We start from the raw sequence: 15,300 nt of genomic DNA, 5'->3' as shown, positions 1-15,300 counted from the left end.
CGTATTTCTTGGCCATATTTTGAAATGGCTCTGCAAAGCTGTTCTTTGTGGGGGAAAATTTGCATCTGTAAAGAATGTCTGTTTACATAGCTAGATCTTTTTCTTCTAGATCCTCCAATCCTAAAGAGATTCACTAAGATCTGAATAGGAAACATTTGTCATCTACTGTCTCTAAGGGCAGCCATTTCAGAAGAACCTAGGTTTCCATACCTTTATCTGAAACTGAACATCCCCTTTCTAACAATCCCAGGTCTTCAGACAAACTCGACCAACTGTCAACCAGTAAATGTTTAAATTCACCTACAGCCTGGAAGCCACCCCACTTTGAGTTGTTCCGCCTTTCTGGTCCAAACCAAAGTATTTCTTAATGTATTTGATGTCTCATGCCTCTCTAAAATGTATACAACCAAACTGCACTGGGACCACCTTGGGCATATGTTCTCAGGACTTCCTGAGGGCTGTGTCGTGGGCCATGGTCACTCATATTTGGCTCAGAATAAATATCTTCAAATATTTTACAGAGTTTGACTCTTTTCATTGGCAAAGCCTAGGATAATGAGGGTGGGATATGAATGAAGTAAAAATAAGAAAAATCAGCAGCTTCAGTGAAGAATAGAAGTTCTGGGGGAAGGATTGCTAAATCAATGTGCAAAAATCACAAGCTTTCCTGTACACCAATAACAGACTTAGAACCAAATCAAGAATGAACTGCCATTCACAATTGCTACAAAGAGAATAAAATACCTAGGAATACAACTAACAAAAAATGTAAAGGACCTCTTCAAGGAGAACTACAAACCACTGCTCAACAAAATGAGAGAGGACACAAACAGATGGAGAAACATTGTATGCTCTTGGTTAGGAAGAATCAACATCGTGAAAATGGCCATACTCCCCAAACTAATTATAGATTCAATGCTATCCCCATCAAGCTACCAATGACCTTCTTCACAGAACTGGAAAAAACCACCTAAAACTTCATATGGAACCAAAAGAGAACCCACATAGGCAAGTCAATTCTAAGCAAAAGGAACAAAGCTGGAGGCATCACGCTACCTGACTTCAAACTATACTACAAGGCTACAGTAATCAAAACAGCATGGTAGTGGTACCAAAACAGAGATGCAGACCAATGGAACAGAACAGAGGCCTCAAAGGCAATGGCGCAGTTCTACAACCATCTGATTTTTGACAAACCTGACAAAAACAAGCAATGGGGAAAGGATTCCCTGTTTAATAAACGGTGTTGGGAAAACTGGCTAGCCATGTGCAGAAAGCAGAAACAGGACCCCTTCTGGACACCTTACACTAAAATTAACTCCAGATGGATTAACACCATAAAAACGCTAGAAGAAAACCTAGGCAAAACCATTCAGGACATAGGCATAGGCAAGGACTTCATGAGTAAAACATCAAAAGCATTGGCAACAAAAGCCAAAATAGACAAATGGGACCTAATTAAACACCAGAGCTTCTGCACAGCAAACAAAACAATCATTAGGTTGAATTGGCAACCAACAGAATGGGAAAAAATTTTTGCAATCTACCCATCTGACAAAGGGTGAATATCCAGAATCTACTAAGAACTAAAACAGATTTACAAGAAAAAAACAAGTCCATTCAAAAGTGGGTGAAGGATATGAACAGACACTTTACAAAAGAAGACATATATGAAGCCAACAAACATGAAAAAATGCTCATCATCACTGGTCATTAGAGAAATGCAAATCAAAACTACATTAAGATACCATCTCACGCCGGTTAGAATGGTGATCATTAAAAAATCTGGAGACGACAGATGCTAGAGAGGATGTGGAGAAATAGGAACACTTTTACACTGTTGGTGGGAGTGTAAATTAGTTCAACCACTGTGGAAGACAGTGTGGTGATTCCTAAAGGACCTAGAAATAGACATTCCATCTGACCCAGCAATCCCATTACTGGGTATATATCCAAAGGATTATAAATCATTCTATTACAAGGACACATACACACGAATGTTCATTGTGGCACTGTTTACAATAGCAAAGACTTGGAACCAACCCAAATGCCCATCGATGATAGACTGGACAGGGAAAATGTGGCACATATACACCATGGAATACTATACAGCCATAAAAAACGATGAGTTTGTGTCCTTTGTAGGGACATGGATGAACCTGGAAACCATCATTCTCAGCAAACTGGCAGAAGAACAGAATATCAGACACCGCATGTTCTCACTCATAGGCGGGTGCTGAACAATAGAACACATGGAAACAGGGAGAGGAGCATCACACATTGGGGTCTGTTGGGGGGAACTAGGGGAGGGACAGTGGGTGGTGGGGACTTGGGGAGGGATAACATGGGGAAAAATGCTAGACATAGGTGATGGGAATGGAGCAGCAAACCACATTGCCATGTATGTACCTATGCAACAATCTTGCATGTTCTTCACATGTACTCCCAAACCTAAAACACCTATATATATATATATATATATATATATATATAAATCTTTTGTAAACTTCTACCTTTTACTTTTTGGAATGTTCAATAAAATCTAAATTTCTTACTGATGTCTTTGATGGCAGAAAGCTAAAGTAAATACAAAAGGTGAGGATAGTAAGTATGTAAAACAGCTGATAATATTATTATAAGAGAAGAATTTGTGTTTATGTTTTGAAGGAGTTCCCTCTAACTTCTGCACAGGTGTTTCATCCTAGTTTTCACTTCTCACCTCTGCATATGTTAAGAAACTTCATCATGCACAAAGTACTACAAACCAGCAATAGTTTCTGGAATTCAATTTTTTCACCATCACCCTGCCCTCACCAGCATTACTGTTTTATTTATTATTTATTTTGGGGAATCATTGAGCTTTTCCCACTACCTCCTCACCCCCTTTTGTTTTTTGGAATCTTTCCATGTGTAGTTGAACATTTATGCTTATAATTCCTTTCCTCATCATATCTACTTTTTGACATGTTGGTTTACTTTGTTTTTTTTCAGTTTCTCTGTCTTCATCATATTCTGTATATTCTGAGACTGTGCCATGCTCCTGTTCATGACTTCCTTCTCTTTTCAGCTCGCCTAACCAGGGTAGCGGCACAACTATTTCCTCCTGACTTCAGGCAGCTGTGCTGGTTTATTTGGGGTGAGTAGGCGAGCAAAATACATGCTTAACCACTAGAGAAACAGGTCAAAAGCAATGAAGTGGTTCACCTAGTATTATCTGGCCCAACTAATAACAGTGGAGCCAAGATTATTCCAAAGGTCTTTTAATGAAAGAACCTATCAAGACACCATGCAATGTTCTCTAGTATTGCATTGCTAATGGAATCAACCACACTGTTTTCAGACAAAGCAGTGAAACTTCAACAGCATCAGTAATCTGTCAGTTATATTTGGCTATTAGGTGTCAACTTGGGAATGCCCAGGAAAGCATCTGATTTCACCAAGACTTATTGAAGGTTTACTCTCCTGGGAGGAGAATAATCATGCCTGGATAATTGAATAAAATTATTCCCTTTCTTTCTGGTCTCAGTTATTACCTTAAAATCAAATAAGTATAAAATATATTTTTAACAAACCCATACATCTCATAATTTTAGGAGCATAACATATTTTTGCAAGCTATAGAATATCTGTAATCCTTATTAGGAAATAGGACATAATTTTCAGATTTTTTGTTGTTAACTTTTTTTCATTAAAATTTGGGGAATCATTATTCTGTGACTGTTTCTGTCTACACATCCTTCTGAGCTTGTGGCAGTTTGGGTGCTGAAATATGAAGTGATTTGCTACTGTATCATTTATGAAATTCCTTGACAAATATTTATAGCTATGTTTGATGGTGACCTATGCTTTTTAGGAATGTCATCATAGAAATCATCCATGTATGAATTCTAGAGAGGCCAGTTAGGCATTATATAAGCTTTCTGTTCTGAGTTACTGATGACCTCTTGGAGCCTGAGACATTACAAAGGAAATAATAGAATGCAGACACAAATAAGCAGCTGATTCAAAAACTGTAAAATAAATGTCTCTCTGGTGCCCTCCATAAAAGTTCATGTAAAATAATACCTGACCTTATAAAACATGACCTTTTTTGAAGCACATTTGTATTCAGAAGTTGAAATCTCAAAATAATGATTCTTCTTTATCAAACCTGGGTTAAATATTATGTATCATTAGAAGCCTGTTGGCTAACCCTGACTGATGACCTGCTGAGAATATTACCTTTCTAGCGATGTCTTTACTGGATTGTAAAATTCATAACATCTACAGATATCCTGTAACTGAGAATAGGAAAATATCACTCTCAAAATCTGAAGCTCAAAGTAATCTTACGAAATGAAATCCTTAGTTTAAAATATTTTGTTTTGGTTTAACTCAACAAATATCCTATGCACGCCCTTGTTTCCATAATGGTCCCATACATACTTTTATATTTCAGGTGGTGTTACTGTAATTATATAGACAGCCACAGCCTTATATGAGCCCAATATGTCAGTTTTTATTTTCTGCCCAAGTATGAAAGATTGTCAGGTTGGAACAAGAGCATCAATTCTTTAAGGATAAGAAAGAGATGATATACTGACTATATTTTTCCCCCAGCCACTATTTTCCCTCCCCTCTCCTCCTCTTCCCTTCTCTTCTCTTTTGAGACAGGCTCTGACAATTGCCCAGGCTGGAGAACAGTGGCATGATCATGGCTCACTACAACCTCCACCTCCCAGGCTCAAGGGATCCTCTCCCCTCAGCCTCCCAAGTAGCTGGGACCACAGGTACACACCACCACACTTGGCAAAGTTTTGTAATTTTTGTATAGATGGAGTTTCACCATATTTCCCAGGCTGGTCTCAAACTCTTGAGCTCAAGTCATCCTCCTGTGTTGGCCTCTCAAGGTGCTAGGAGTACAGGCATGAGCCACCATGCCTGGCCCAATTATTTTCTATTTTAGAAGTGAGGAGGTCAGCACAGTGGTTCATGCCTATAATCCCACTACTTTGGGAGGCTGAGGCTGAGGCAGGAGGATCACTTGAGGCTACGAGTTCAAGAGTAGCCTGGACAACATGATGAAACCCTGTCTGTACAAAAAAATACAAAAATTCACCAGTTGTGTTTGTGCACACCTGGGGTCCCAGCTACTTAGGAGGCTGAGGTGGGAGAATCACTTGAGCCTTTAGAGGTCAAGGTTACAGTGAGCCATGATCACACCACTGCACTTCAGCCTGGGTGACAAGGTGGGATCCTGCCTCAATCAATCAATCAGTCAAGGTCCAGGCTGATGGTAGAGTTAATGGAAGAGAGTGGGAATATCAACCAGATTTTCAAAATACCAGTTTTTACACAATATACCAAATGAATATAATACTAGCTTTACTGTACACCTTTTTACCCAGGCAGAAAAACATCCCACCAAGTATATCTACATACTGTGACAAAGATGTCTAGGACCTGTGAATGTTACCTTACATGTCAAAAAAGGACTCTGCACATGTGATTAAATTAAGAATCCTGAGATGGAGGCGATTACCTACATTATCTGATGGCTCAATAATCCATTGATTATGTTGACTATTGGACAACATAAGCAAAACGTTCTTACAAGTGAAGGAAAGAGGCAGGAGAATCGGAGACAGAGAAAAGGATGTGACCAGCAGAAACAGAGGCCAGGTAAGAAGTCATAGATTTTGAAGATGCTATTTTGCTGGCTTTAAAGATGGAGGAAGTGGACACAAACCAAGGAGGTGGGGCTTGGGAGAGGAGGATGCCTCTGGTGTCTGGCAAGCAGAGGCCAGCTGTGTTACTAACTATTCTATAATGAATGGGCAGCCCCCCAAAATAAATAATTATTTATGTGTCTCTAGTGCCAAGGTTGAGAAACTCTGCCTTGTTAGACAGGTTAGGACCTCCAGCAATGTATGGAATAAAAGGGATGAGAACAAACATCCATCTCTTGTTCCATATCTTAGTGTAAAACATTTAGTTTTCCATTCTAAAGTATGCTGTCAGCTGTACATTTTTGTAGATACTCTTTTTAAGATGGAAGACCTTCCATTGTATTCGTACTTTGCCGAGAATTTTTATTATGAATGGTTGCAGAATTTTATCAACTGCTTTTCTCTATCTATTCAGATTTTCAAATGGTTTTCAGTCTGCTAGTATGGAAAATTTTTGATTAATTTTTAAATGTTAAAGTGAATTCCTGGAATAAAACCCAGTTATATATTGCTGGATTCAATTTGATGAACTTTTAATATTTTTACATCTATGTTATGAGGAGTACTGGTTTTATTATTTTCTTAAATGTGTTTTTGCCTCCCAATCTGCAGTAAAATTTCTTAAATGTTTTATAGAAGTCACCAGTAAAGTGCAAATAGGCCTGGATTTTCTCTGTGAGGAGTTGTTTAGACTGGGCACTGTGGCTCACACTTGTAATCTCAGCACTCTAAAAGGCCGAGGAATTCCATAACAGCACAGGCAACATAGCAAGGATCCATCTCTACAAAAACGAAAAACACATTAGCCTGGTTTGGTGATATGTGCCTGTGAGTCCCAGCTACTTGGGAAACTGAGGTGGGAGGATCGCTTGAGCCCAGAAGGTCCAGGCTGGAGTGACCTGTGTTTGTACCACTGCACTCCAGTATGGGCAACAGAGGAAAATCCTGGAATCTCCAAAAAAAAAAAAAAAAAAAAAAAAAGTTGGACTATAATTTTTTAAAATTTTCTTTCTTTCTTTTTTTGAGACAGAGTCTTTGTTCCCCAAGCTGGGGTGCAGTGGTGCAATCTTGGCTTACTGTAACCTCCACCTCTCAAGTAATCCTCTCACCTCAGCCTCCACAGTAGCTGGAACCACAGTCACTCACTAATTTTTGTATTTTTTGTAGAGATGAGGTTTTGCCATGTTGCCTGGCTAATTTTTGTATTTTTTGTTGAGATGAGGTTTTGCCATGTTGCCTAGGCTGGTCTCAAATTCCTGGGGTCCAGCAATCTACTTGTCTTGGCCTCACAAATTGCTAGGGTTAATTTAATGTCACTAATGTGTGTGTATGTGTGTGTGTGTGTGTGTGTGTGTGTGTGCATTTTCCTACTTAGATTATCTGTCCAATTCTGAGTTAGCTTTAGTAGTTTCTGCCTTCCAAGGAATCTGTCCATTTCATCAATGTCAAGTTTAGAGGCATAAACTATTTCTCTTATACATTTTAATGTCCATAGGATCAGTGGTGGTATCCTTCTTAATCTTGATATTAGTAATTTATGTTTTCCCCCCTTTTTCTTATTAGTCTGGCTAGAATTTTATCATTTTATAATTCGGAAGATCCAAATTTTGACTTTATTAATTTATTCTAATTTAAAAAATCTGTTCTTTATCATTCCCTCTTCTCTTATTTTAGATATAATTTGTTATCTTACAATTTCATAAGGTAAGAGCTTAGATTATTGATTTGAGGGCTTTTTATTTACCTAATGTAAGCATTTAATGCAATAAATTTCTTTTTATTTTAATTAATTTATTTTGAGTTGGAGTTTCACTCTTGTTGCACAAGCTGGAGTGCAATTGTATGATCTTGGCTCACCGCAGCCTCTGCCTCCCAGGTTCAAGTCATTCTCCTGCCTCAGCTTCCTGAGTAGCTGAGATTACAGTCATGAACCACCATGCCCAGTTAATTTTGTGTTTTTAGTACAGATGGGGTTTCTTCATGTTGGTCAGGCTGGTCTCGAACTCCCGACCTCAGGTGATCTGCCCACCTCGACCTCCCAAAGTGCTAGGATTACAGGTGTGGGCCACCATGCCCGGCCTATATTTCCTTTTAAAATCGAGGTAAGCTGCAGCCTGGGTGACAGAGCAAGTCTCTACCTCGACAAAGAAAAGAAAAAAGCAAGAAAAGAAAAGAAAAACTAGGTAAGCTGTATGCTGTATTCCACATACTTTGATAGGCTGGTTTTAATTTTCATTGAGATAAAAATATTTTCTAATATTTCTTGTGATTTCTTTTATCCAAATATTTGAGGACTTGCCAGATACCTGTTTTTGATTTCTCAGTTAGTTCCATTGTGATTAGAGGCACAGTTTGTATGATTTCATCTTTTTAATTGTTGGCATTTGTTTTTTGGCCCAGAATATTTTCTGTCCCGGTAAATATTTTAAGTTCCCTTAAAAAACAAATACACATGCTGGTATTGTTGGTGGTGTTCAGTAAATATCAAATTAATTAAGTTGGTTGAAAGTATTATTCAAGTCTTTTAGATTCTTCTTGTTCTGTCTGTCAGCTACTGAGAGATGATTTCTCTATTCCAATGTAATTTCATGTATTTTACATTATTTTCACGGTTTCACTTCCACATTAAAATTTCTGAATGACATGGAATTTACCAGGCACATATAATAAGATGTGATTCCATCTTTTAATTTTTTTTTCCTTTAAGACCAAAGCATTGCATCATGAATATTTTAGGTAGCACAATAAGCTCAGTTGGTATTTAATAGAAAAAAATATTTTAGAGAATATGTATAATACATATTATACTTTTAAAAAATTCTAGCATAAGTCATTAAAACTAAAAGGGAGGTCATTATAGTAAAGAGAAAATAAGAAGACAGAGCAAGACAATTTTTGAAAATACATTTTAAAAAATTACGACAAACCCATGCTGCATATATTATTATTCTTTTCTTCATTTTGATTAGAATTATATCCCTCTGAATAAGCTATCCAATCCAGAAATTGTTTTGAAGCCAGTTTACTGATTATTTTGCAAAACAAAGCAAACAAATAATAGCTAAGGCCACAAAACAATTGTTGATTTTACCTGGGTACTGTTTCCTGTTCTTTTGCTCAAAGTAATGCCATAACTTGATTCTTTATTTTAATTCTTGAGATGTACTACTCCTTTATAATTATTGTTATTTTTGCAGAGATGGGATCTTAATCTTACTGTGTTGCCCAGGCTGGAGTACTGTGGCTGTTCACAGTTGCTATCACAGCTCACTACAGCCTTAAACTTTCTCTCTCCTCAGTCTCCCAAGTAGCTAGGACCACAGGCACATACCACGGTGCCCAACTTATTATCTCTTACTAGAATAATTATTTCTAACTATTTTTTCTGGATTCACTAAAATATATATTTTTTTTAATTTATTAGTCACAAATTTCAAACAACTAGGAGTGTGCTATATTGTTTGGGGCAAGAAACCGTTGGTAAAGCACTGGTAGCCGAGGCTAAATATATTTGATTTGATTTCTGATCCCCAAAATCTTTGAGTAAAACAGAGAAGAAAGAAATCTATTTCATATCAAAAATTAGTAAGTATTAGCTCCACCAAAGAAAAACAAGTAATTATGAAACTTTTCTATTTGTTAATTAGGCTGTATGAAACTGCATTTCAAATCCAAAGAACTATTTTCTATGAGGAATTACATGTAATTTGAGTTTTAATACTACCCAATGACATTGAACAGTGGAACACTCTCTAGAATAATTTTCTTTAATCCTACAAATGTTCACCTTTTTAGAAGGAGGTTGTTTTTGATTTTGTTTTATATGGATTTTGCTTGTGTTGCAGGTGTTTATTCAAGCCACATCAACTTTACGTGTGAAATTAAAATGCCAACTCCATAGCTGACCCTTTCTAGGACACAGTTGCTGGCAATGTCTATGTTCACCTCTACTGCTCAGGCTGGGCAGAGGCATAGGTACTTCCTCCCCACAGTGCTTGTGCTGCTAATGCTGCTGTCTTGTTACCATCACTGCCTCTGAGCCTCTGGGTTTGGGATTTGGAAAAGCAGCATTTTCACAGCTCAGGCTGTGATGAAAACTTTTCTTGTCCAGTGGTGACAGTAGAAGAGAACTCTGGAATCTTTCTGTTTCTTTAGACTTCAGCTCATTCTACCAATCATGCTTTCCTTTCAAAGCCTTTGCTCTTGGTACTCCTTCGGTCTGCATGTAACCCTGCGATTCACTCCCCACTTGCTATTGATTCTTTTTTTTTCCCTTTTTTTTAACATAGCGTTTTGCTCTTGTTGCCCAAGCTGGAATGCAATGTTGTGATCTTGGCTCACTGTAACCTCTGCCTCCCAGGTTCAAGTGATTCTCTTGCCTCAGCTTCCTGAATAGCTGGGATTAGAGGTGCTGACCACCACACCTGGCTACTTTTTGTATTTATAGTAGACATGGGGTTTCACTATGATGGCCAGGCTGGTCTTGAACTCCTGACCTCAGATGATCTACCTGCCTCGGCCTCCCAAAAGTGCTGGGATTACAGGTGTGAGCCAACACACCTGGCCTCGATTCTCTGTTTAGATATCACCTACTGAACTAGGCCTCCCCTGACCATCCTAATAGTATTACCTAGCCTCCTTCCCTATATTTTCTTCTCCATAGGACCTATCTTCTAATATACTTTATAATATATCTATGTGTTGATTTTTTTTTGCCTCTTCCCTGGAGTATAAAAACTATAAAAGTTTAGATTTTTGTCTGTTTCATTCATGTTGAATCCAAAGTGCCTGGAATAGTGACTGATACTGAATAGATGCCTAATAAATGTTTATTGAATGAACAGTGCCTGGAAGTGCAGCTTCACTCTGTTTTCTTACTTCCCGCGCAAGCTCCAGGACCTCACGGGAGCATTTACCATTAGGCCATAATCAAACTGGGCCCGCTTCTGCATGCCAGGACCAAATTTGAAACACATATGCCCTTCATTTCCCCAGAAAACTCCTCAGATCACTTCCCTGCTTTGTTTCCTCTTCCCATGAAGTGTAGCTTCCCTCCTCAACTATCCAGTCCTCTACCAATGACCAAATCCAATTTCTACTTTACTGGGGCTCCAGATTCTGTCTCAACTCCTATTTTCTGGGGACCTGTGTTTCACATGCAATCTTGTATTTTAAAATTTTCACAATTATCTAACCATGGAACAGCTGTTTAATTTTGACCACATAATGAGGATGAATTAAGAAATATTAAATTCAAATCTACTTATACATAGAAGTATTTAACCTTAAAAGTAATAGTGTAATTAACTCATCAAATTTGAATAAAATGTCATAACACAAAACTCTCAAAGAGATGTATTTTAATAATGAAAGACAGCACTAGTGAAATTTTTCTATATGTATCTTTTGTGATATTAAACATTTACTGTGAAATATATATATATCTAAATGGATAACAATACAGTTCATTTTGTCATGAAAGAACTGTGTTTTCAAAGGCTTTTAAAAAGGTTAAAAAAAAGATAAAATTCCTCTTAGAAAATAACACTCAGGAGTTAATGGCATCAAGGTCACATTGATTAAAGAAGGAAAATAACAACAAATTATTAAAGCCACCTTACCATAAATCTTACTACAAGTATACACATCTTTTGGACACAATATGCACAAAAGAGAGTAACTTCCAAGGCATTACAGCTTTCTTCTCTGGCATGTTAAAAAACAAGTTTGACGAATGGCTACTGCATGATAAAATTTTCTACCTGACAAATCTCTCTAGATTGTGCATAGTAATTTATGTTTAACAGTCATTAAAAAAAGATATAAATCAGTTTCCAGAAGAGCTAATATTGGCCCATAATGAAAGTTTCCTTTAGGTTATTTTAATTTATTAATTAATGTAAGAAAACTCCAGTTTAAGAAGAATTTCAAACCAAAACTAAGCATTAAAAAAATAGGTGTTTGGTTGAGGTTATTTTTTATTTCTTTTTTTTTTTGAGAGTCTCACTCTGTTGCCCAGGTTGGAGTGCAGTAGCATGATCTCAGCTCACTGCAACCTCAGCCTCCTGGGCTCAAGCAGTTCTCCTGCCTCAGCCTCCCGAATAGCTAGGATTACAGGTGTACACCACCATGCCCAGCTAATTTTTTTTGTATTTTTAGTAGAGATGGGGTTTTGCCATGTTGACCAGGGTGGTTTCTAACTCCTGACCTCAAATGATCTGCCCGCCTTGGCCTCCCAAAGTGCTGAGATCACAGGTGTGAGCCATCACCCGGCCTTAATTTTCAAAAGACAAATAAACAAAAAAGCTTTTTCTTTTCCTCTCCCAAAACACCAATGGGATAACTGCCTTGTAATGTTTGTTTGCTTTTTACAAACACTGGATTTACCACCTGCTGGAATCCCAACCCAGGAACCAGCCTGTGAATGTGGGTGGCTCATGGCCCTGCTTTATGATGACAATTGGTGTCCTCTTGTCTCTTCCAGAAGGGTCGGTCTCAAGGTACATTTTTGCTGAAAAGAGTTGTAAAGACATATAAATTCAGTTAGTTTGGGTTAAACTAAAGTAACTATAGATAGAAAATTCTTCCAATAAAAGTAATAAAATAAATTTCCTGAGGAACAAATACTGGCCACATTGAAAATGAAAATTCTTTGAATAAAATTCTTCAAGTGAAGGTAATGAATTAAATTTCCATTGAACAGGTAGACAAATAAAAACGGTTTCATTTGATTTCTCTCATTTGCCATGAAAGGCATCATGCGAGTCTCATTAATGCCTGAAAGAATTCCAAGTTTTATGGAACTGTCCTAGTGGCATAATTATTGTTATCCTTTTCAATAAAAGGAAAATTGTGCCAGAAAGAATGGCATTAGTCAAAAGGAAGTTTAAAAATTCTGGCTTATCGCAGTCATGGAGGTTTTTACTCTTTGCATAATAAAACAAAGGTTGAAGTGAATTTAAGTTTTTAAGGTTACCTTGATATAATTCTATTCTAAATTAGATAACAAAACATATTTTTTCTTGTGTCCATTCTGAAATTCTTCAGTTCAAAAAATCCGATTACCCTTTAGTTTTGAGGATGAATGCTAAACTACTTCCTGATTTTGAATTGTATTTTTGTAAGACATGGTGGCAAAGAGCAGTCAGACACTTGGTCATAATAGTGCCAGGTTACTCCCATAATTGTCCATCGATTCTGCTTACCAGACTTCAGAGATTCTTTTTTCTCAACTTCATTAGCATCTTTGCCAATCCAAATAAATATCTGAAAAATGAAACAATAACAATATGTATGGTTTCTGGGATGTTGACTCAGCACTAGGCCCTATGCAAAGTGCTTCACACACACACTGCTCATTGAATCCTCACAACATCCCCAGAAGTTAGGGAGGTGGAGGCGGTGACGCAGAGAGATACCATCACTTTCCCAGTGTTCACACTCATCAGGAGACATCTAAATTTACATTCAACCAGTTTCACTTCACATTTCACACTTGGATATTTTATGTTTACATGGTATTTTCTAGTGTGTAAAGTGATCTTTCACAAAAACAACAGATTGGGTGGATTTTGTTTCTTCATCCACCCTCTAGGGTGTGACGGCAGTCGAAGGAAATCAAAATATTTCACCTCCAAATACACTTCTTTGACATATTTTAATATCGCTGTTCAAGGGCCTAGCAAACAGAAATAGCCCTGCAAATCTGACTTTTGTGGAAGGAGATTTGCATCTGTAGAGAATCTGCATTGATGCAGCGGGCTTTCTCTAAGGCCCTTTGTTTTTGGCATCTAGGGAAGATTTACTGACAGTCTGACACCCTTAAAGGTTTGAAAGAAACATTCACCATCTATACTTTATGTGAGGTTTTATCTATAACACTACCACCTTTCCTAGCGAGGCCTCTTCTCTGTCTCCCATAACCAGTTTTGCCCTCCTTCAATCCCCCATTCTTTATGTAACTTCAAAATGGTACAAAAGCATCAACCATCTGGCCATTTCTTTAGTTATTACATTCTGTATGACTCCTGTGCACATTCATATATTTGTGTCTTTTCTCCTATTAATCTGCCTTTTATCAACTGATTTTTATGTGACCCTTCGGACAGTGAAGGGGAGATTTTCTCTTGTCCTTACTTACACAGTCATTATCCCTGTTTCCTAGATGTGGACATCGGCTGGAAGGGACCACATCTAGACATAGAGCTTGTTGATGGGTGATCCCAGACTGCCTCTAGGAACCTCTGACTTAAGGTTAGTGTTTTTCTCCTCTAGTAGTGTACCCTCCCTATAAGATGTTGGTAAACATGCTATAATGTTTAGTGTTTAAATAATAAGGTTTTTTTTTTTTTAAAGTGATACAATTAAGCAATCTGTATATATCCTCCTTGTCAAATGTGTGGGTTGGGTACTCTAATGATGAAAGAAAATTCCTAAATTACCTTATATTGAAATCATTTTTTGTTTTGAGATGGGATTTCATCCCATTGGCCAGGCTGGTCTCCAACTACTTGATCTGCCCACCTCGGCCTCCCAAAGTGCTGGGATTACAGGCGTAAGCCACTGTGCCCAGCCATTGAAGTCACTTTAAAATCACTTGTTGGCAGAGAAATTTTGGTCTGTTATGTTTAGACTGTACTCTTAATTCATACCGAAAGTGCTGAAATATTTGTGTGCAGGGCACAGAACAAATCATGACAGCATGGTAGTGTACATAAAAAGTATGATTTTAAAAAATGAAAGATGGCATGGTAAATATTCTAAAAAGTATGATTACAGAAACAACAGAGTTGACTACAAATAAGAAAAATTAAATACATCTCAGTAAGGAAGCATGAATTCTTTTGTTATTATTATTATTATTATTTGAGATGGAGTTTCGCTCTTGTTACCGAGGCTGGAGTGCAATGGCGTGATCTTGGCTCACTGCAACCTCCGCCTCCTGGGTTCAGGCAATTCTCCTGCCTCAGCCTCCTGAGTAGCTGGGATTACAGGCACGCGCCACCAAGCCCAGCTAATTTTTTTTTGTATTTTTAGTAGAGACGGGGTTTCACCATGTTGACCAGGATAGTCTCGATCTGTTGACCTCGTGATGCACCCGCCTCGGCCTCCCAAAGTGCTGGAATTACAGGCTTGAGCCACCGCGCCCAGCTTGTTATTATTTTTGAGACAGTCTTGCTCTGTCACCCAGGCTGGAGTACAGTGGGGTGATCTCGGCTCACTGCAACCTCTGCCTCCCGGGTACAAGCAATTCTCCTGCCTCAGCCTCCTGAGTAGCTGGAAATACAGGCACCCGCTACCACGCCCGGATAAATTTTGTATTTTTTAGTAGAGATGGGGTTTCACCATGTTGGCCAGGCTGGTCTTGAACTCCTGACTTCGTGATCCACCTGCATCAGCTTCCCAAAGTGCTGGGATTACAGGCATGAGCGCTCCCAGCTGCATAAATTCTTAAATATACAATAGTGTTTAATTGACCTGGAGATTTAAATCTCATCTAGAAATAGGTAATCCATTAACTTGGCAAGAATCTGATGTTGGGCCATCAAGTCAAACATAGTCATTGTAGATCAGAAGCTAGGGAGTGATATAA

At 38.0% G+C, this 15,300-nt stretch overlaps 1 protein-coding gene and 1 long non-coding RNA gene across 2 annotated transcripts in view; one reads left to right on the top strand and one right to left on the bottom strand.

The window, feature by feature from the left end:
* LOC141580103 (uncharacterized) overlaps positions 1–15,300 on the top strand; it is a 90,167-nt gene that overhangs the window by 25,218 nt on the left and 49,649 nt on the right. The window contains exons 2-5 of the long non-coding RNA XR_012512138.1: positions 3,068–3,136; positions 5,388–5,661; positions 9,554–9,683; positions 13,873–13,961. This is a non-coding gene — a long non-coding RNA (uncharacterized LOC141580103). The remainder of the gene's footprint in view (positions 1–3,067; positions 3,137–5,387; positions 5,662–9,553; positions 9,684–13,872; positions 13,962–15,300) is intronic.
* SCIN (scinderin) overlaps positions 11,194–15,300 on the bottom strand; it is a 75,126-nt gene continuing 71,019 nt past the window's right edge. Inside the window, exons 15-16 of the mRNA XM_003938658.4 lie at positions 12,914–12,974; positions 11,194–12,219 (exon numbers count right to left, since the gene is read on the bottom strand). Of these exons, the coding sequence (XP_003938707.1) occupies positions 12,092–12,219; positions 12,914–12,974 (189 nt within the window). The 3' untranslated portion in view covers positions 11,194–12,091. The remainder of the gene's footprint in view (positions 12,220–12,913; positions 12,975–15,300) is intronic.

This window comes from Saimiri boliviensis, chromosome 10 (assembly GCF_048565385.1).
Source record: "Saimiri boliviensis isolate mSaiBol1 chromosome 10, mSaiBol1.pri, whole genome shotgun sequence".
NCBI lineage: Eukaryota > Metazoa > Chordata > Mammalia > Primates > Cebidae > Saimiri > Saimiri boliviensis.
The sequence above is the reverse complement of the archived record's forward strand: the minus strand, read 5'-3'. Positions and strand labels throughout refer to the sequence as shown.